Raw genomic sequence first — 23,237 nt, forward strand, 5'->3', positions numbered from 1 at the left:
ATTCCCCACCCCAGAGGAAAATCCTCATTAGTTTCTAAGTTTACTGCCACTTTGATGGACAGGTACCAAATAGCTGCAGTATGGCCAAGAAAGCCTGCTTTAATACGTTTGGTTAAGATTCTTGCATTCCCAATGTTTCTGTGCTACTAGTGAGATTCTGCATTCACTTCTTGTTATCCATTTTGTCACACACCAAAAAGCATTCCTCATTTCTGAAGGATTTCATGCTGTATCTGCAATAACATTTCCAAATTTTTGTTTGATAAATGTTGTGTGTCCTCCCCAATCCCTGCTGAGGAGGTGGTAGTATCATTTTATGGTCAAGCTGCCAGAGTCCCAGTTGGTTGCAAGCTATAACTTGGTAATAATGTAAAATTTAACTTTATCACTTTTTTAGACCTTTGCAACCAGCCAAGTCATTGATAAACTCAGGATTACGTCTCTAATCTCCTGATTCCCAGTGCCTTATTCAGTCAAGCCTATAAAGAAATTTCAATGGAGAATAAATGTCTTAAGGTTACAAAATATTTAATATTACGTGATAAAGTTAAATGTTTATATGAAAATATATATTCATGATTGTCTCTTCTATATTAATTTGTTTCAAATATATTCTTTTTCAGATACTCCATCCATGCATCTTTTGATGACAGCTCCATGGAATTCCATTCAAAGTGAGGAATCTGTAAGACAGAGTTTGCACGGTAACTTACTGTTAACATTTCTTCTTTTTAGACACAGTGTCATAGTAGATACACATATGCAATACGTGGCACCTTTTATTTAAGACCCATGCTCTCCATTTTAAGATATGGAAGACTGAAGATTGTTATAGGAGATAAGATATGGAAGATTGAAGATTGTTATATGGGCTATGCTTCATTTTTAATATTAGGAATTTCTTAATGCTAAATGTATTTGCCTGGTAACAGTCAGCTTGCTTTCATATAATAATAGTAGAGATGAAGGACCAGATGCTCAGGTGGAGTAAGTTGGCATAGCTCCATCACCATGTCATTTCCTGTCCGAATGTCAAAATACTTCTAATTAAGGACTAAATCCTCCACTGGTATAAACTGGCAATTTACACCAGCTGAGGATCTGACCCTTAAATTTTAAAAACTGCCTCAGACAGGAAATGACATGATAAAAATTGGGTAACATATAGTGTCAGAAGAATACCAGAGGGAGAAAATTAAGGGTATTCAAGCTGTCTGAAGAACAAAACTGCAAGTCACATGGACGGGATTCTGTTTCAAATTACAGTAGATGAAGCAAGAGTTAGAGTGGAACCTGCTTATAGTGAAGCTTTGTTTACGTCTACACTAATTTGGAGGAATAATAAACCTAGATCTCTAATCCTCCACTGGGGCAGCTCCACCACTTGTAGCAACAGTGGAAGCAGTAGCGTAGGCAGGACATGTGTTTTTATCACTATGTCTGGGCTATACACCACAGTGGTAAGTGTCCATGCCTTGTCTATCCCACAACTTCCACTGCTGGAGCTGCACTAGTGGAGAATTAGGCGGTCCTAGTGTAGAAAGCCCCCACTTGAACTGAAGTGGAGCAAAATTTCCAAATTGATTCAGTGCATTTCAATGGACTTTCACTCCTTTTAAATGGAGCTTCTCTCCACTTAGAGGTGGTTCCAGTCTGGCATTCCTTTTAGAAGGCAGCAATCATCTACCAAAGAGTGCTGCATTCCAAAGAGAGTAGCACATCCCTCACTTCCTCTGTTTGACAGCAGAGGCAAAGCAGCCACTATGCTGTAGTGGAGGAAGGGTATACAAGATCATTTGCCTTGTTTTGCTGCAGCTGCTCCTAGTGAACAGGAACTAGACAACACACTCTCCATAGCTATTTCCTCCTGGTAGGGAAAAATACTGTCTTTCCCCAACAACGTTACAGAGCCTAGAGAATCCCCTGCAAATACAAGAGAGCATCCTGCCACATATGCCCTCTCCTGTTAAAGAGAAACTGTATAAAGTTTTTGAAGGGGAGAGCTTAGAGGGTTCTATTGTACACACCAGTCCAAATATAAGATATTGATATAACAGATTGTGTGCACCATACCTGAACCACCTGGTACCCCAAAATTTCCAGGTGTCTCTTTTTCATTGCAGTGTCTCCTTTGAGGTGATATGAATTTTTGCAAAAAGCTTTAGAATCCAGAAACTCCACAGCAATTCTGCTAACAAACAGAATAGTTACTTTCAAATATTAGTAGGATGTCTAGTAATGTTCCCCCTATTCAATTATAATAGTTGTAGTCAGACTACCATTAGAATAACCTGAAAACTAAGGTTTAAAAATTTAAAGAAAATTAAACTCATTCTTTAAGTCAAGACTAAATTTTCTTCATATTTATCTAGACAAATATGAACTCTAGATGGTTCCCAAAAGCTTTTCCCTTTTACACCTCTGGTAGTTGTAAAACAGGAAAACAGCCAAACCAACGAGGTGTGATGTGTATATTAAAAAGAGAAGCCACAGCCAGCATGAAGGGTAAGAAAAAGCCTGAATATACAAACTTGGTTCATCTACTTAGCAAAATCTAATGTATAGAAATCCATGTACTAACCTCTGTGCTCCCGGTGGTAGCCCCTTCTTCCCCAGGAGCTGGATGTCTGGTCCCCACTGCACTAAGTCAGCCAAAACTATACTCTGATCCATATAGGGAAGAGGCTTTTTGTTTTTATCCAGAATGCATTCAAAATCTAAGAAAATGCAATAACCCAGTACACTAATCAATATAGGAGGAAAATGGATCTGATTTACTATCTAGAACATTTATTTTAAGAAAAACTAAGTTACCGTTATCACTGGAGTTATCAAATATTATTTTACATAGGGCAAAGTGAGTTGTGGGGCCTTTTTTCAGACCCACTTTGTATCCAGTTTCCAAAATAGCAACATTCTGCTGGATGGCTTATTATACTTAGACATTTGGGGCACAATTTTCAGATATTATATAGCAATGGAGTTAGGGAGAAGACTCAGGCCTATAATAACCCCTACAGGAATTAACTGTGGACTAGTGGATCCAAGGCTATTTCCACCAACCTGGTTAACCACCCACCTATTCCATAGTAGTAAGGCGTGAGAACAGATACTTTTGCATACTGGCTTCCTCCCAAGATCTCCCCCAGCATTCTATGAATCTGCTGTTGTGCTGTATTTGTGCTGCCATTGCCTACAAAAGCAAAATGGACAAATTAGAGCATCAACATACAGGCCTGTAGGCTTGAAATAAAAATAATGTCACAGTAAACAGAAAACTGCAATCGTTACACTAGCTATCTCAAAACAGACTGTGGGATGAAAGCATTTCTGCAGAACACTAAGGTTGGTGGTGTTCTACTTTTGTAAGCTAACCTTTCACAACCTACATGTAGCTCCACCACCTTTGAGGAGAAGAGTGGCAGCGAGGTGCATAAATGGCACATACCACAACAAGGTAAGAAGGAGGGCAAATTTTGCCCAAGCACACTGGAGTAAACCCTTACTTTTTACAGGTACTGCCACAGGATATTTTCACATCAATGCAGGACAGATGGGACATCCATTTTTAAGGTCTCATCTGACTTCTTTTTGTGCTAAGTATTACATTCAGTTATCAGCTTTTATAGTATGCTAATAAATAATCCCATTAAAATGCTACCAGAAACGTAGCACCTACCAAACTGTTGGTCCTCCATAACTAACAACAAAAACGGCGTTGCCGCTCCTAAAATACTGACCTTTACGTTGCATCTGCTGACAATAGCGCTCATGAAACCAAGGGATCTGAAACTCAGGGCATTCCAGACACACGGCTCTGTTCAATTCCATCAGGCGTAACCGGACCCTCCAATTTAAGGTATCTGGTAGGGCTGAATTTAAAAAGTCAGCTGGAACACAGGAAGTCTGGAGGGCATTCAAAATGGCTACTTAATTAATGGAGAAATAGCCTTTCAGCTAGCAGTGCATTAATGCACTTACGTTCAGAATCTTACACAGAATATGGAAATCCCTCAACTGGAATTTTTTCCTTCTCTTTTTATTCAACAATAAGGCATCAGAAAAATACAGCCATTCAAAACATCTCTTCTGAATTTCCTACCCATCAGCTCTTCACTAAATGGCAGGGGGCCAGCCCAGCAGCCTAGTTGTAGCAAAATGTGTATGGGGGAACGGAATCAAAGTTTGGAACTAGCGCTCACCCCTTTGGTTACAGAGAGAGAAAGTCTGGGAGGAGTCTTCTGTTGTGGACAAAACCTCCACACTATTTCCTGAGCTATACATGTGACAGTATTCTCGTAAGATTCCTGCAGTAATATAATTTATTTCAAAACAGAAACTGGGTCTGGGAAATGAATAACCACTCTGAAAATTTTATGTGAGCTCTAATATGAGGACAAACTAACTGCAAACAAAGCCTAAACAAAATCCTTGATGATGCTCAGATTCCCACTATGTCTTTTAAAACCAATACACTTATTTCCCCACTCCTTTCCACCAAGGATTCCAACCATCACCTGAATCAAGTTGTATTTGGAAAAGTGTCTTCCAGGAAGACTCAATTATTTAGAAGTAATTCAATTTCTATATTAGCATACTTATCTACCACACCATTTTGTACCACATCCTACATAATTAAATTAGTTAAATCAGAAAAAAGTAAGCAAAATAATTTAATTTGCAATGTTTATAACTGGTTACAATCTAGGTGTTAGTCTAAAAGGCAAAGAACTTTTTGAAGAACAAACTTTATAAAAGTCAGTGTTTCCTTACGTAACACAGACACTTTAACTAGGTGTTATGAAACAACAATCATTCTTTGCAGGATAGGGCCTAAATTTAGATAAGATGCAACAAGTGTGTGTAGCAAATCAACAGAGAGGGTGGGGGAAGGAGCACAAGGGTAAAAATAGAAATAGACAGCTACACAGACTAACTATGGTACAATTTAGCAGGTTGATTAAAATATAAAACATCTCCCCAAACCATTGCATTCTTAGTAGTATCAAACTCACTCTGTTACAGGAAGAGCCTGTTTGCTAGTTGGCAGATTTGCCAGCTGGTTGAGCAGATGGGATTAAGACTTAAAATGAAAATATACTTGAAATTCAAGAGAAAATATTTGAAAAGACACTCCTCCTTTACTGACTAGCCAAGACAGGAGTTCATGTTTTCCCTACCTCAACCAACAACATCATGACATAAAAGAGCAGAAAACAGCACTTCCTGTCCTGCTCATGTGCTGATGTAATAAGATTTTGCAGAGGAAATAGAAATTTAGGATTTAGTATATAAAAAGCTTGATCCTGGGAGGTGCTAAGCGCCCTTGCATAGAATGAGCTCAGCACATCTCAAAGCCGGCCTTAAGTAAAAGGAAGAAGAGACTGTAGTTGCTGGAGTTTCAATGTAACAGTATTTTTTTTTTTTTTTTTTAAATCTACAATCTACTTGGTTACTGATTTGGGATCATTTACAATGTAAAAGGTATTTCATAAGCTTTACAGTCTTTATAAAAAGCATAATAAAAAACTGAGGGATAAATACCTACTTTCAAGCTGGGCATCCAGTTTGGCTAGGAAATCAACATTAAATATTGCGTTTATCAGGGCTGGAGGAAAATATTCAGCAACAGCCAAGGAGTAACCAAGCAGCACCAAGAGGTGAGGCTCAAAACAACCTTTAAAAACCAAACATATATTTATATGGATGTATTACATACATTTGTAAAAAGTCTAATGAAAATTGTCTAATGAGCTCTATTCTTCCATCCATTAACGTGCCTGACTCCCATTACTATCAATTGGAGTTAAATACACACACACGGACTTGCACACGCCCATTGCTTCTCCAATTTGCCCAGTGAGGGCTGTAAAACTCTAACACAGTAAATTTCAGTTTGTGTTGTAAAATATATTGTTCCTAGTAGCGAGGCTTGTCACACCAGCCAAGTGGAACTGTGCCTCTCCTACTCCACAAAAGCCTGGCCTAATTATGGCATATTCTCTGCAGAAAGAAACTGACTCGTCTTAGAAGAGATAATAGCAAGGTACTACATTACATGGCAATCTTTCATACAACTCTCAAACTATTCTATCAGCCAAGAAATCTGTCTTTGTTAATCTTTTCCTGCTTCACCATCTTCTGGTAATCAACATCAAGATCTTTCCTCTCCCCCAAATAATTAAGGGCCTGATTCCAATCCCTTTACGAAAGGCCACAGTAATTATTTTTACAGGATTTTCCATTTATCCACATGAATATCAGCTAATTTAAATTCTCACTTTCTTTGTACAACAATTCAAGATATATTCTTAGTCCCATAGCAAGAGCGATTTCTGAAGGCTGAAATAAGGCTGTGAACTTTCATGGAAACACACAATGAATTCTGCAGAACATTACTTAGAAAAAGAAAAGAAAATTAAGCCATATGTTTCAATAGCCATCCAATTCCCATTTTTATCAAGTGTACCTAAATTTGTGCCCTGGAAAAACAGTAACTGACACACTTACCTACCATTACCTACCTACACATTACCTACCATCACTTACCTAAGTGAAAGCTAAAATGTTGGATGCAAGTCTCAAAGAACTCTTCACTTTGAGGAGGATCATAATTCATAATAGTGAAGGGGAGGAGAATAGTATAGGTTCCAGAAGGATGGATCTGGATAAGAAATTTTAAAATAACCATTTGAAGAGTGAAAAAGAATCAATTTCAACACAGCCTGATGTTGCATTGTAACAAAGAGATTTGTAACTAATTCAGAAGCAGAAGACCTAGAGTACATGGACTACTTTTAAATTCCAATGATTTCCTTTGCTCCTCAGATTTTACAGCACACAAATATTTTAAAATATACAAAACAGATGAATAATATTTGGAAGTACTGAAATTAAAGTCTCTGCGTCAGGGCAAAAGTAGGAGCAGATAGTTATAGCAATATAAACATTATTCTCTTCTTTCCAAAATCAGAGACATGCCCAGCTTCATTGTCTAAAATCTTCTAGTTTCATCTTAGTACCACAAGACCAGTAAAAATACATTAGGTTTAAGACTGTCAGAGTCTTCTCAGGAGATACCGTATTGACAACTCAGTTGAAAAGGAGACTAACTCATCTGTCCTCTTAGAAAGGACAATCCTTTTTCAGGAAAATTTTCATTCTGGGAGTAAAACCTCCTCTATTTCACACCTGAAGTAGAGTAAAACCTCTAGAACTGCCAATTAACAGGTTTGAAATCAGTAGGTCTCCTGTGTCTTTAATCCCATTCCCACCATTATGTTAATCTGATTCTTTCCAGCCATTACTGAATAATTTACAAAGCCATTGGAAGAGGAGAAATAACACTCACTGCACTGTAATAAAAATATTATAGGAAAAAGGCAACACATATGATCATACCATCAGGAGCCAAACTTCTAAAAATGAACATATATCATCTGACATACTAAAATTATAGTAACACCTGAAGTATCATCAATACCTTGCTTATATGTTGAACTGCCACAGAAGCTATTCTATCAAGTAATGGAGTAGAGCGGTAGTTTGTTTTGACGAAAAAAGATGAAAATTCTAGTACGTTCATCCATGTAATCTGGTCCATCAAGCGCTGACAAGTATTCATTGTTTCTTCAACAAGTATTTCTTCAAACCATTCTCCAGATATATATCTAAGTTCTTCCAGCAACAGATCCATGTCACTGGCTTTTTGAAGCCTCTGATGCCCGCAGTTACTTAATTTTTGCAGAAGCTTCGCACCTGGTCCAGAAGTGCTTTGCTGATGTGACTGATCATGACGAACCCATCTGACAAGAGCTGTAGCAAAGGCATTCAAATCACTTAAGTTGCACTGAGGCAAAATTGCATCAACTCTGTTAATCACTACTTCATCCACTTGAGAAGAAGGAAGCATGGACAGAACACGAGTTAGCATAGAAATGTCACTGGGTACAACCTTAACTTGTAAATAGCTGGAAGAAAGGGGAAAGAAAAACCATAAGTACTGATAAATATAATTTATGGATAAAAATAGCAAATAAATTATGTAAATATAAATTCTATTTGAAAAATAAAGCATTAACCACATTAGCCATCTACATTTCAGAAGCTTGCAGTAATGACAACAACAATGTGGTAAAAGCTCAAAGCATTGACTACTGTCTTATTTATTGTGAGACCAACATTTTCCTGCCACTTTACTCACTAATATCTGTCACCAAAACTACTGCTACAGAATCACCTGAACCAGAGCAGGTGAAAACAGAGGCATGAAAGCCTAAGGAGCAGAGAACAGGAAGCACTATTTAAATGCAAGCAGATTATGAAACGTGAAAAGAAAAGAAGCTCTCAGACTGATCAACTGGAGGTCAATAGAGCCATCTCCTTGGTGTGGAAATAGTGGAAGCCACATTGCAGAGGATCTAAGAGGAAGCTGAGGCAATGGGACTAAGCTACATGCTGAAGGAAGGAGAGAGGTATAGTGTTAATTGGAGAAAATGAAGTCATCAGATAAATTTTCTTTTCTTGGAATGTGAAATTTAAACCATCCTCTAAGAAATTCAGATGAGCTGGGATGCCTGTTTTTAGGGTTGGTCTATCTTGATACTAGTAGAAGAATTCTGTCCAAATAGCTGCATAGACCAAGAGGGTGGAAGACTTCATAAAGCGCCTAGCCATATTACGTAACAGAAATATCTCAGATTTGCCACTCAGATGTAAAACTGCCAAGCTCAAATAGTCTTGCCTGAGATGCAAGAGCAGGCCCTTAGAGAGGAGATCCTGCCTACTTGAAGAGACAAATAAAAACCTTTCCAACACCTGCACTACATCTGAGTATCACAGCCTTCTTTATCAGTCTGGGATGATGACGAGGATAGTCCCTTTCTCCTCTATCATCTTCTGAATCACTCTTCCTAGTAGTGGCAGAGGGAGGAAGGCACAGAGAAGCTAATTCAGTCAATGAGGCTCTAAGGGTTGCTGATAAAACTTAGATGTCCCTTCTAAGGGCAGCTTTTATTTTCCTGTCTGTTGGGTCCTCTGGGGAAAAAAGTCCCCTTGTTAGGAATTAACACATCCTTTGCCAGGGATACCCCTACTGTATCAACATTGCAGGAGAAGGAAGAGAAATCTTTTGGATTATGAGATTCTGCAGACATTCAGGGCTTGCCAAATGAACCTTTTCCCGGCCTTTCCAAGAGGAACCTTGGACAGTGTGTTAGGGACGTAGACACACCCTTATCCCCAACAAGCCATTCAGACTGAGCTCCTTCCCCCCACAGGAAGGTCAATGGGGGGAAGCCATTGCGGGAGAGCTCCTTTTCTGTGGCTCCTAAAAGGGTCTCCTCGTCAATGGAGCAACAGTCCCCCAACATGAACTATTCAGAGTCATTAAACCCCCTTAGCTTTGTTTGGGTTAACTATGGCACAGCAACTTGGCCACGCGCATGAGGTTCCCCAGTTAAAGAAGAATACCCTAATTTGTGCTCCTTTCTCTTTCATTTGGGCTGACACCGGAGTCCCTACTTCTCACAAATGGATTATTTTTAGGCATTTCTCCAGGCAGAAATGCCCCTTTCATCATCTCTTCCCACAAACACTAATAAAATCAAAGTAGCAGCTATCAGTGATCTTGCTGGAATGCCACCTATTCTAGAGTTCCAGTGTAAGAAGACTCCTTGCCCATTCTTATATTCAATGGAGATCATATTTATTACATAGATCACTACTATGTCTAGAGTCTAAACCACATTCACTTCCCATCCTAAAGTTCATGTGCTTTTTTAGACTTGAATTCCTACAACAGTTTAATTGTTAGTAAAACATTAAGATCTAACAAGTTGTATACAATTGTGAAGTAACAATTGTTTAATGTAATAATCAAGTTATATTTACAAAAAGAATACGCACCCAACTACCAATCTTCTTAATTTGGTGTAAAGCTCTGCATTTTGGCAATGCAGGAGCACCAAGGCTTGTGTTATTTTTGCCAACTCTACTGGCTTGTACTTATCCAAGTACTTATGTAGAAGAGAAGCAATTCTGAAACCAATGAGAAAGATAAGGATCAATTCCTTCATTATAATTTTGTGGAAAAACATCACAGAGGAACTTCTTACATCATGAACAAGACATCACTTAGACAACACCTAAGATCCTACAATTTGTTGCGCGTGGGTGAACTGCAGCATCCACATGAAGCCCAACTGACTTCGATGGAGCTCTGTACTGATGCAGCAGTCCATCTGTGCATACTGAATTGTAGGATCGGAGCCTCAGAGACTGGCAACTGATCAGTGTTAGTCCTGTATTATCTCTATAATGTAAGGTCTGGCGCGGTCAGACCTCTGGCTTTGCTCTGAGGCGCCTCTCCATTGTTTAATCTTATGAAGATTTGTTTAGGCCAAATGGTTTCAACAATCACTATGAAGTACTAAGACCGCCTCCTACTGCTCTAACAAGGAAAATATGTGCTGACCTTTTACTTTGTCAGTTAAATTTAGAGAATAAGAATCAGTGGACCAGATACTTGAATGGCATAAGCTGGAATAGCTTCATCAACTTCAGTGAAACTATACCAGTTTACACTAAGAGAGGATCTGGCTTGGTTGGATACATGAACTAATAATTCAAAATAGAGTCTGATAAACTGGAGAAAAAAATTCAGCAGAAAACCGGATGAGCTAGTCAAATGTGCAGGATCAGTGTGTTTGTTACAGAACACTTAACAAAACATCAGAATATACCAAAATATTCCTCCTGTTCTGGGTTTCTTAACCCAGATGGACAGGCCTGGGGTCAGACCACAGCCTTTTCTCAGGCACTCTCCTCCTCACAGTTCCTGGAACAGCTGCTGTTACAGATCCTCCCTGCAGCACCTATATGAGCCTGAGTTCCTATCAGCTCCTTTTTTGCACCAGACAGGGCAGGGCCAATGCAGCTTGTCATATGTATGTATTCTGAATTGTGTGTCTGTATTGTACAACAGATCAGAGAGCCTGAGAGATATCACATCTTCATAAACTAGCTCAGGATGTTATTGTCAATTTGGTGAGATCACATGTATTTCAAAGAAATATCCTGAACCAACTGAATCACTTTGGGTCCAGCTGTGACAACAGAACTAAGAAACACAAGCATAGCATATATACACTGCAATATATCCTGGCTTTATCAGCTTCCACTTCCAACCCTCCTCAAATTTGAGCACAATTCTGCCTCATATGTGAGGATGCCTGAGTATTTTTCTGTAGGAAGTGGAAATTGCTTATAACAAGAATTCAATATAATGTTGTATTATTATTAGAAAAATTTACTTTTGAATCAGATGTGAATTTCTACATTCCATTTCTTCCATCGTTTCCACTACTACTAATGCTTGGTGACAGTTAAATTCTTCCACCATTAGTAGTGCAGTTGCTATTAACCTAAAAAGTAAGAGAAAAGATGCATTTTGCTAGTTTCCAACAATTCTCCTGTGTAATAGAGGAGAATACAGTAATCACATTTGTCTGAAGAAGGAGGGAAAAGAGATTTGTACTGTGGGAACTATAGTAGAAAATAATGGAAACAAACTCCTTCAAAATAAAGACCCTCACTTTTTTATTTCCTCCCTCAGCACAGTTGGGTAGAAAAAGCATAAACAACTGGGTAAAAGATGAAAGAGTACATGGTGGGCACATGATTTGAAATCATTCTAGAAGCCAGCAAATGGTCTACTTCTGTAAGAAGAAGAAAAAAAAAATTTAAAAGGAGGCTAAGAGTGAGTCACTGTTAACCAGCATGCTACACTCTTTATAATGGGATCTAGCACTGACTTAAACTGGTTTTAGAGGACATAAGAGTGTTAAATTATTCAAAATCAGTCTGCCAATGAATTTCCAAACTTAATTTTTTTGCACAATCAGGTCAAATAGAGAACCAGTTTGTTGGCATCAGTTTGGCCCAGAAACTCTCTATCATAGACCAACAAGTCTACATGAGCACAGCTAACCACTGTCATCTGCAGGACAGTTGCTGCGAGGGGGCACAACCCCACACACCCAAATCTCAACTTTCATTTGAAGTCTAGCTTATGCCAGCAAAGAAAGTTTGAAAATGTGACCAAATGTAATCAAGGTTTGCCTGAGTTTGCAGACCGCTTGAAACAATGCTTCGCAGAGTCCCCCGCTGCCCCCACCACCACCCTGGGACTGTATGTAGCATGAGAAGAGCAGACAGAACCAGTCCCCGCGCCCAATTACAACCCAGCAGCTGGGATAAGTACTGGAAGGTCTCCTGCTGTAACCTCTGCTTCTCCAGGACAGAATGGGGAGGAGGTACTCCAGGCTGCTGTGATTCTCGTGTAAAGAGAAGACACACATTTTGCTGTCCCAATTTCTTAAGGCTTGCCACTTCCATTCCAAGTGGAGGGCAGGACCACAGCCTTAGTAATGAAGCTATGGGGGCGGGGCTGTGTAGCAGTGTTGCCCTTCCACCTTCCAGACAACAGCTTTTGGGACAAACTGTTACAATATTGTATCACAACGTAACAACAAATTTGCAATCTAAATTAAGCCAACTAGAAAAAAATTGCTTCTCTGCTTATGCATGCATGGATAACACAGAGTAGCAGGCCAGACAAGGATCCATTTTAATAGCATACTGAGCATGGGGAAAACTCAAGATTTGCATAGCTTTAAACACTTAAAGTCTTAGTTTCAGTAATCCTATTAGGTACTAGTTTGTGTGAGGGAGCACGCGTGTACACACACTAGGCATAAATAAGATGTAAATAGGGCTAAACTTACCGTTCTCGTACTTCTGGTCCTGCCATAGGCCCTAGAGCAGCAAATAATTTTGTGAAACTCACAGGATTGTTACAATCATCAATAGTTTCAGTTAGCTTCTGTTTAATGACTAATCGGAATTCAGTGTTGTTAAACTGTAGTGACTGGTATAGTCCAAGGATAAGACTGATGTTCTCTAGATCAAGCTGACTGGGATTCTCAAGGAAAACCTTATTGCATTTTTCCAGCAATGGACGGTAAGTTAGTCTGACATTTCGAAGAAACTGCACCATCCTTCTGGCGTGATTGAAATGGATGAAATTCACTGTTTCCAACAGAAGTTCAGCCTTTTGTATTAATCGTTCTCGAAAACTCTGTGAGATAACACCAGATATATTGATCATCAAAACCGACAGGACCCTAAAAACATTCAAGAAATTTTACACTTACACACTGAGCTTTAAAAAAACCTAACAACGTTTTTAGAAATAACTAACTAAATCAGAAAATGGACAAGGAAAAGGCTTTACGGAGAATGTTGCAGAAGTTCTCTTTTTGAAGGCTGTTTAAAATCCAACCTGAAAAGTAGGGCTGGGCGAAAAAATATTTTCTCCGTTAAAGCAAAACGATGAAAAATTCTGTTTCTGCTGGGATTCATAAAAAAGTTGGGATTTTTCTGCTATAAGGAAACAGACCGTTTGCAGATGTAAACTGCTTGGGATGAACCTATGTCATGTCTGATAAAAAAAAACTGCAAAAGCTTGGGCTCAAAGAAAATTAAAATACAAAAATCAGTTCTCAAGGGAGAGTTGAAAAGAAAGAAAGAGACGTGGCCTTCCTCCTCTTCTCCATATCCTAGGTAGACCTTTGGTGAACCGACCACCCTCAAGGTCAGTAAGTCCAGAACACAAAAGCTGTCCAACACAAGGGATGTTTTGAAGATTAGTTACTTAAATTTTGGAAAGTGCTCTGAAGAAGAAAAATGCGAAACAAATAGCATCATTATTACTATTCTCAGTGGCCATTAGTGTTCGATTTAGCTTCAACTCCATTCTTGAAAAACTACCATTCTCAGGACAGGAGATATCATATCCCCTGCTGTTTACTTGAGTCTAAAACAGGGGTAGGCAATAATTTTCACAGGGGGGCAATTCCACGAATTTTGGTAAGTTGTCACGGGCCGCACGTTTCTACTATATTAATGGAGGGGTTCAGAGTCTGGGAGGGAGTTTGGGTGCAGGAAGGAGCTCTGGGCTGGTGCAGAGTGTTGGGGTGCAGGAGAGGGTGAGGGGTGTGGGCTCTTGGAGGGAGTTTGGTGCAGGAAGGGGCTTTGGGCTGGGGATTGGAGTGCAGGAGGGGGTGCAGGGTCTGGGAGGGAGTTTGGGTGCAGGAGGGGGTTCTAACCTGGGGCAGGGGGTTAGGGTGCAGGTGGGGATGAAGGCTCTGGTTGGGAGGTGCTTACCACAGGCAGCTCCCAGCTGGCAGCATAGCAGGGCTCAGGGAGGCTGCCTGCATGCCGTGGCCCCACACCACTTCCAGAAGTGGCTGCAGCTGGCACACAGAAATGTGTCAGCAGCAGCCAGTTCCACAAGCGACGTGAGGCCATGGCAGGCACGCAGCCTACCTGAGTGCCCTGCTGCACTGCGGGACTTTTAGCAGCAGGGACTCAGAGATTGTGAGGGGGCAGAGGAGGCCGGACAGAAATGTTAGTTATGGCGGGCCGGACAGAAATGTTAGATAGGCTGGATCCGGCCTGTATTTTGCCCACCCCTGTCTAAAACCTCAGAAAAGGCAAGGTAAGACTCAGAATTAGGGTACAGTAATATCCCCTGCTTTTTCATTAGCACAGTATAAAACTACTCTTTTAAGCAAGCTGTGGACAGTAAAAGGATCAAATAAATTCTTGAACAAGTTTTGCACATGTTTTCCCCAAAGAGACTCAGAAGATGACTTATTTAAATTTCCCAGACTGGATTCATCCATGAAGACTGACCCTATGCCATTGTACAATTATTTGCCTCCTCCAAAATTTGAAAAGTTGATAAAAAGTCAAAGTCTTGAATAAACAAGGCATAATAATTCTGTACATATTGCATCTAATATTATTCAGCTTCATTGAACCAGAATTACCTTGTGTCCTGTATAGAATCCAAGTTCATGTTCACAATATCAGCTATTTTGCCAGTTAGAGGGCTACCGTATATCTGTTGTTCATTCAGACACATTGCAAACTTAGATAGAGTTGGCAGACTAAACCTGTTGATACATCAAACAAAAGAAAACTGAACGGTAAACATTATTTTTCTTTCCATAAAAGCATGGAGGTAAAACAACTAATACAATAATTAAATTAGCAAGTAGACAGAAGTTTAAAATTAAGAAACAATCTCTCTGCCCCTTCCCTCCCCCCAAAATCAGACCAATATAAACTGCTTTCCTGATAGGTCATCCCCTAGTAACATGCATGCCTCAACCAAAATAAAATAGAAGTCCATAAGGAGAGAGTTCTGAACATCTTAAAAACTTAAACCTTAAAAAATTTGATTTTCATATCAAAATAAGACAATAAGAAGTGTGTGTACACAGTCTGGTAAAGTACAGAAGGAGTTCCTAGGTTTAGTAAGGCCACTGTAGTGGAGTGGTTAAGATTATTCTATCATGCAGTAAACTGCTGCCATGTTGGATAAATGTTGCTGAAGTGAATCTGAAAGTCACCTGGTGTGGGTATTAGTATGCAGTACAGGCTTTTCACTAGCCTGTCAGTGTGTTTTAGCTAGTAGGCTAGGACAGACTATTCTGTCCTGTTGGTGACAACAGAAGAGAGGGATGCCAACCGCTGCATTCAGCCAGGGACTGAGGAACAAAAAATGCAATCTCAAAATAAACACAAATGCAAAGAAGGAAAAATACTAGGGTTCTATACTAAAAAAGTCTTTTCCAAAATTAAGATGGTGAGGAGGAGAGGGACATATCCACCATTAAAGAGCCGGACAAGAAGCATATCCCTGCTTTATTTATCAATACAAAACTGCATGTATGCCCTCTTTGAATTTCCTTTGTCGGTGGTGTATGTGTTCACACATCTAAATATAATCTTAAATCTGCATTTATTCATCTAGATACAACAGCCTCTATTGTTTAGTATCTGAGCACCTCCATTGGCCACCTGCAATTCAAAACTCCATCAATACTCAAAGCTTGATTATGTTAACAAAACAAAACCAGTTCAAAAGAGGAGACAATCCAAAAAGATAGCTGAGGTTTAAAATAATGATATAAAATACTTAGATAATGTCTAAAACTCTAGTAAGCACCGTGTGAGAGAACTTTTATAGACATTAACTCAAGCTGAACATGCTTGTAATTTACTTCTCTCTGGAGGTAGAATAGCATAATACTTGCCTTTCTAATCTTCTCCATGCTTCCATGACCAGCTCTTCTACCAGAGAATCATGGGCCTCAACAGTGAACCTTCATAATGATTAAAGACAAGACAAACCAGGCAGAGGTGCATAACTCTTAACATATGCTTTAAAAGAGCTACACCGACTCTAGTAAGAAAGTTATATCCAGTAATAATTTGCATTTCTATGGCACCTTCCAACCAAAGGTCTAATTGCGCATTACAAATGTTAATGGATTAAGCATCATAACACCCCTGTGATGTAGATAAGTATTCCCATTTTACACATGAGGAAACTGAGACACAGAGACATTAAGTGACTTGTCTAAAGTCTCACCGTCAGTATGGCAAAGCTAGGACAGGGTAAAACCCAGATCTCTTTACTTTCAGCCTTGTGTTTTAATCACAAGGCTGGAAGGATATATTTATATAAAAGAAATTAAATAAAAGAAGCTTAGCCTAATACATTTCAAAATAATACAAAATAGTCAGGTTTGTTCATTTTTAAAACAAACACATGTTGCTCACTGGAAAAATTAAATTAGCAGTTATCTCCATTAAGGTTACCAAATGTAAAAGTATAGTTCAATGGACACTATCAACTTGAAAAAAACCCACATTTGTGACTGAGAATTTTTGTACCTAGTACTGTTACATCTATGATTACTAAAATGAGAGAAGATAACAAAAATGTGGTTTTCCCTAACTGAAGACAAATTGAGGGAATTGAGGGAGGCCAGGTTACATTGTCCAGTGTAGATCCAAGACTTATATTGGTAGGATGGCCCTTGCAAGCATTGTGGATGGAAGACAATCAATGCCAAAGACTCGTTACATGGACTGAATATTAACGGACCTTAAAGAGACCAATTTGCATGACAGCCAGGAGTACAGTCATGAGTTTTGGAAGAAGGCTATAAAAGTCAAGAAGAAGAAAAGTTGACAAAAAAGTTAACTTCTAAGCCAATATTATTTAACTGAACAATAAAATGTTTAAGATTATATTTACAAGCAATTTACAGGGTTCATTTAAAATTGGTTATATGAAATTTAATATTATACTGCTTACCTCAATACATTGTACAGCGTATCCACCAAGAGATCATTATCCATGAATTCTATCTTGTTTTCAGCTAAAATGCGAAGAGTAAGAAACTGGGAATGATTTTTTACATAGTCAATACTCCTCAACAGTTGGGACTTCTCCTTTTGAAATTTCCACAGTAGACTAATTGCACTTCCAACGTGTTTTTCAGATAATTTGGCTTTGTTCTTTCCAACAAGATCAAAGACCTGATCTTCAGTTGTGCAGCTATTTAACTGGCTCAGCAACGTGTCACTACTCAGAGTTCGAAACTGGCAGCGTCTCAGTGCAAATGCGTAAATATTCCTCAAACAAAGCATTTTTGTCACCTCCACAAGCTACTTTTAAGATGTCCAGAAAGATGTTTTCCTCTTTCACTTTTCATAATAAACAGCTTCTATTAGCAAGAAGATGAGGCATTTTGAGACATACAAACTTGTTTTTCTTGCATCTTTTATAGACACTGTGGGAAGAGGTATAAATGAATTCTAATGTATCTGTAATAGTACTGATTTAAGACAGTTAGGTAAGTTAATAATTAGGAGCTAAAAATTAAAACTATTTCTTTTTAAACATTTGAGTTAATTTCTCTTCATAATACGTCAGACTTAAAGTGAGGCCCAAATTCTTCCTGTGAATGCTCCCCCCATACTGGATATCCAAAAACAGGATTTACCTTGTTCCCATCAACAGACTTCAGTGCTCTTCAGGTGCAGGTCTGACTTCACCAGCATAGCACGTACTGGGAATCACACCAAACCCAAGCCAGCAATACACAGCAGTCCTACAAAAGAAAGAAAACTCATACATTATTTTGAACAGTTGATACGTGGTAGTGAACTTATTCCAGAGGTGCATGGGAGCAGTCGCAATTTTCATTTTTGTAGTTCACCTTTAACTAAAAAAATAAAAATAATAATAAAGCCCAAAAAACCCTCCAAAAGCCATCACATGCTTTTCTCAGTGTGGCACACATTCATGACATCATGGATGCTGGTGCACACATAAGGAAACAAATGGGGAGGAGGGATAACTCAGCGGTTTGAGCATTGGCCTGCTAAACCCAAGGTTGTGAGTTCAATCCTTGAGGGGGCCATTGAGGGATCTGGGGCAAAAATAGAGGGTTGGACTACATGACCTCCTGAGGTCCCTTCCAAACCTGGGATTCTACGAAACAAAGAAAATTAATCTGTCATGATTTATGTTCCATTTAAACACAAAATAAAGTATTCTGTACAAAAAGCAAACAAAAAAATAATTTAAAAAAATCAGAAGGGACAGGAATTTCCCTGCTATCAAGTTGTAGACAATTTTAAGTATTTTTTTATAACCTCAATTTCCTTTCTACTCCAGTTTTATCAAATACTTTTATCTCTTCTATCCATTCTGCACTGTACTGATCTCTATAAAACATTCATTCTGCTCTAACTCTGTATTATAAAGGGTTTTGTGATTATTTTATATAACCTTGTCCATAAAAAGTAACTCCAGTGTAGTTGAACTTTTCCTTCTAGAAGCAATGCAACACACTTACTCATTTCCTTGAGATGCAGGCCTTTTTATACCAGTTATGACCTCTTAACATAGGACTTTTATTACTGGTACTGAAATAAGCTAAAATGCAGACCAATACTCAATAAAGAGACATTGTAAACTGGAAATCTAGTAGTTTTCAACAAATAAGTTAAAAACATTCTAAGTACTACACTGGTCCCCGCATCCCTTGACAATTTTTGTAATTTTACAATCACATTTTCCCATTTTTCAAAAAATGTTTCTCTCTCCCTTGTTTCTCTGTGTGGGAAAAAAACACAAAATCAGACAATCAAAAGGGGAAACTGATTTACTCTTCAGGAGAGACAGGTTTTCAGTAGAAAAGATGAGACTGAGTTTACACAGAGCTGTTAAACTACATAAAGTAAACAATCTAAAGAAACAGAAAATTATTTTTTCTTTCATTCTGAGAGAATGAGAGCACAGATCAAAATTAGGACAACCCCATTATCTTGCTGGCCAACTAACACTGATGCAGATATTTTCCTAGCCTAATTTTACAACACAGTTAAGAAAGCATCACACAAACACTTAAAAGGGGCATTGTCAGGTTAAAAATAATTTTTAAAACATTTCCTTATCTGTGTTACTAGCAATACATAACTGTAAACTAAGTATTTCCCTCAGTTCAGACAATAAGAAATTAGTTGGTTTCAGTAATAACTCCCACACTTCCTGACCCTTCATAGGATCAGGGTAGAGGTGAGTACAGGCTCTGCCACATGTGCTAACAAGCTATGCTGCAAGACAGTGAGAAGGAAAGTAGGTCACTAGCCCCATGGAAGAGAGATAAAGGAGATGATGACCTTCTCTGGAGATGTTTTGGGTACCACAGGATTTCCCCATGGAGCTCAGAACATCCATGCCCCCAGCTCCTCTGCAGACCCACAAATTCCTCCATCCCAAGGACTAGGGCTTGGGACCTCTGCCTGGTGGAGCTGCACAGTTTCCAATAAACTTTTTCCTTCCTGTAGGCTTTTAACTGAAGCAGATGATTTATCCCAAAGCTCTTAAAAATCCTAGAAGACAACATTAATTCCAATTTTTACTCTTTACAAAGAGAAGTGAAATAAAATGAGTACAGAGTAAAATTTATTTTGCCATAAGCTTTAAAAATATACTGGTCAAAACAAACACACAAAAACCTATTCAAAGAACAGGCTTATTACATAGTTTTCTATGTATTGTACAAAAGATTTACTGAAAGGACAAGAAACTCCTTAAAATTACCCCAGAACAGATTAAACGAACATATTGAGCATTTAAAGTTGGCTCATAAACCAATAAGAACCACAAAGTTCTCAGTTAAGGATGAACTTTATATGTCTTCCAATAACATACTAATAAGGCACATTCAAAAAACCATTTTTAGCAGTGCATTATTGTTTTGAGATCAGAGACATACAACAGGGTGGATTTCCCCCACCACCTACTGGTTTTACTTTTATTGAGTTGTGTCATAGCCAAGGCAGCATCAAGGTTGGTAAAATATTACCTAACTTCTTTTCCTTCTGTTTGCTAACTTCATGCAGTTTATTGCCATGTGCAATTCAATATGCTGGCAACAAGTATTCATACAGCACTTCTAAGATGTAAAGGTCCCATCTGGCCTTAAGAGCTATGAATCTATGTATAGGACTGTATGCCAAGTACTACAGGGGGAACAGTAATTAGCCCTATATTTGGGTGGCCTAACACTTCCCATTTTATGAATACTGTACATAATTTTAAGGTACTTCAACCTCTGCATGGTTTGCAACAGAATTTTAAAATCTGAAAGGGGGATAACTCCAAAAGTCAGAGAGAGGTCTTTTTGTCCCCTTGAAAACACCTCCAGATTTAGCTGTTATACATCTTCGAAAACTGGCATGGGAGTATGATGGCCCTCTCCCTGCCATGCCGATGCTCGTGGGGGCAGGCGGGTGCCCATGAGACCCCTGTGGGGCCTCCTCGGACCAGGGTACCCATGTGGGTGCATTCAACCCCCTCCGGCCAAGAGAGGGGAGTTTTACTCTGGTGCCCTCCTGAAATGTCTGCCAGCGCTTCAGTAACCCCCAGTTACCAGCTTCCACCCGGAACCTGAGGGACCCAGCCCCCTGGCAAGCGCACAGCTGGAGGGAGGCGCAAAACCACGCGGCTGCGACCGGCCACTCACCGGGGCGCTCCCGGGCTCTTCGGAGCCACATGGCAAAAGATCATCGCCTCAGCCCCCAGGCTCACGCCTGCGGGGGGCTCACACAGTAGGACCCCGTCTGGCAACCGCACCCCGCTCTGCAATCCTACTGCCAAGATGCGATGGGAACACACCGAGCGGCCACCCCGGAAACCTCACGACCAGTCTCGAGCAGTGCAGACTAGACGCCCAGCATGCAATGCTCGAGACGGGCCGCTCAGCCCGACTGGGAGCATTGAATGCTGGGATCAGTAGTCTCTCCTCCTGGAAATAAGGCGGATCATTAACCGTTAGACTTTGTGTCCACTGGGTGCACTGCATGCTGGGAGAGTTGTAGTTCCCATGGATAGTTTCTCTTTATTGGGGAAGAAAGTGGCTGCAATCCATTCAGTTTTATGCAAGTTACATGCAGTCCTTGTTAGGCTCCTGACAAACTACTAGCACTCTGGCTTCTTCAGCTGGTCAAACCCTAACCTCTCCACAGCTCTATGATAAATTGCCAATCCTGTAGGACTCCTTCTACTGGGCAAACTTTGGGCAAGTTGAAAAGGAGGACTTGTGGCACCTTAGAGACCAAGTTGTGTCTTCAGCTGAGCAGAGTTTGGATGCCCTATGACCCCCCTCAGTGAAAGTCAGAGAACACAGAAGAAATAGACTTTCCAATAAAAAATGATCATGCCTTTTTTGTTTTTCTTTCCCCCAAATACTTTTCTATTCAGCATTTATCTTTGGACTTCGAGTTTATACTAACAGAGCAAAATGTCCCTACAGTATGTTTAACTTGTACATATGTTGCAATCATGATGTACTAAGTCATTATATCTGTTGTTTTACACACACACAAAAGGGCTCGTGCAGGAATTTAAATTTCCCTGCTTTCGGAGGGGCACATTCTGTGTCCCTGCCGCAGCCCTGGGGCCAGAGGAGCTCACTCTCCTCAACCCAGCCCAAGGGCCGGTGGAGCTGTCAGCTCCTGCTGTGACCCCAGGATGGGAGGAGCTCGCTCTTCCTGCCACAGCCCTGGGGCCAGAGTGGTTCTATACCCCTGCCAATTATTGGGGGGGCCTGTGGCCCCCCTTGCGCATGCCCCTGCACATACATTAAAATGACATTATTTAGGTTACAAAGGCAAGCACTAAAAAGTTAGGAAATAATTAAGGTTTCAGAGTGGTAGCTATGTTAGTCTGTATCAGCAAAAACAATGAGGAGTCCTTGTGGCACCTTAGTGACTAACCAATTTATTTGGGCATAAGCTTTCATGGGCTAAAACCCACTTACTTCATCAGATGCATGAAGTGAAAAATACAGTAAGCAGTATATATATCACAGCACATGAAAGGATGGGAGTTGCCTTGCCAAGTGGAGGGGTCAGTGCTAATGAGGCCAATTCAATTAAGGCAGAAGTGGCCTATTCTCAACAGTTGACAAGAAGGGGTGAATATCAAGAGAGGGAAAATTACTTTTGTAGTGCTAACGAGGCCAATGCAATCAAGGTGGACGTCACCCATTTCCAATCTTTGACAAGAAGGTGTGAGTATCAGCAGAGGGAAAATTACTTCAGGCCCCTTATGAATAGCATTATAATACAGTCTTTAATTATACTATCATATCATTTTCTTCTACCCCTCTCCCTCATTCAGTGCACAGGAAGGATGGTGCTCACTTCAATAGAAGCTATTAAATATTTTGCCCAGCATCACCTATGGCTCTGTGGCACAGGCAGGGATAGAAACAAGTTAAAGGCAGCATTCAACTGCCTTAATCATGAGACAGTCCTTTCTCCTCCTACAATCTGCTTAGGCCTAGCCCATCACAGATTTCTGCACAACATCCAGCTGGTCTCCAAACAGTGCCCAGAGAACATCTATACGTGCTTTTACTTTATACCATCCACTTCCTCCCCCTTGTGTCCTGCTCCTGCCCTAACACCAAGTGGACATGCTGCCTGCCACCTGAGGAGGGTGAGGAGCTCTTGGGCTAGCCTGTATTCCACTCTGGTTTCAAAGCCTGCTGGGGATATTAGTTAACAGCTGCTCCAGGCACGTACCTCATGCAGTTCACAAACTTCCCCAACAGTTGTCCCTTTTGTAGTGAGAGGAAGACCCTGGCACACATCTGTGTAGAGTGCATCAGGTTGCAACCTCTCTTCCGCTCCTCCAGAATGTCTTACTGAGGTTCTGGCTACACTTTTCTCTGCACCTCCTGATCTACACACAACCCATCTGCACTTACACTAAGTTGCAAAACCTCCTTGGCAAC

General features: G+C 40.0%; 1 protein-coding gene across 2 annotated transcripts; it reads right to left on the minus strand.

Moving 5' to 3' along the window:
* Positions 1 to 456: 456 nt before the first annotated feature.
* FASTKD1 (FAST kinase domains 1) lies at positions 457 to 21,141 on the minus strand. 2 transcript variants are annotated; one of them, XM_074966835.1, is made up of 16 exons: positions 20,961 to 21,141; positions 17,928 to 18,035; positions 17,237 to 17,714; positions 16,167 to 16,235; positions 14,895 to 15,020; positions 12,786 to 13,184; positions 11,313 to 11,423; positions 9,907 to 10,038; positions 7,484 to 7,970; positions 6,550 to 6,664; positions 5,549 to 5,677; positions 3,741 to 3,872; positions 3,080 to 3,193; positions 2,582 to 2,717; positions 2,074 to 2,188; positions 457 to 683 (listed from the first exon to the last, which is right to left on the minus strand). In XM_074966835.1, the coding sequence occupies exons 3-16, from the start codon at positions 17,569 to 17,571 to the stop codon at positions 594 to 596; spliced, it is 2,490 nt and encodes an 829-aa protein (XP_074822936.1). In that variant the 5' UTR covers positions 17,572 to 17,714; positions 17,928 to 18,035; positions 20,961 to 21,141; the 3' UTR covers positions 457 to 593. The 2 variants fall into 2 exon arrangements, with proteins under 2 accessions (XP_074822936.1, XP_074822937.1); XM_074966836.1 differs by lacking the exon at positions 20,961 to 21,141 and adding an exon at positions 19,612 to 19,806.
* Between the last annotated feature and the right edge of the window lie 2,096 nt (positions 21,142 to 23,237).

Source organism: Natator depressus, chromosome 11, assembly GCF_965152275.1.
Source record: "Natator depressus isolate rNatDep1 chromosome 11, rNatDep2.hap1, whole genome shotgun sequence".
NCBI lineage: Eukaryota > Metazoa > Chordata > Testudines > Cheloniidae > Natator > Natator depressus.

Bases quoted from the DNA above. Each gene is read 5' to 3' on its own strand.
- FASTKD1 (XM_074966835.1), bottom strand. From the start codon at position 17,571: ATGCTTTGTTTGAGGAATATTTACGCATTTGCACTGAGACGCTGCCAG. The intron at 15,021-16,166 runs GCAAGTATTATG...ATGTATCAACAG, and splicing joins GCATGGAGAAGATTAGAAAG to GTTTAGTCTGCCAACTCTAT. The intron at 2,189-2,581 runs GTTAGTACATGG...GTTTGTTAGCAG, and splicing joins CTACCACCGGGAGCACAGAG to AATTGCTGTGGAGTTTCTGG.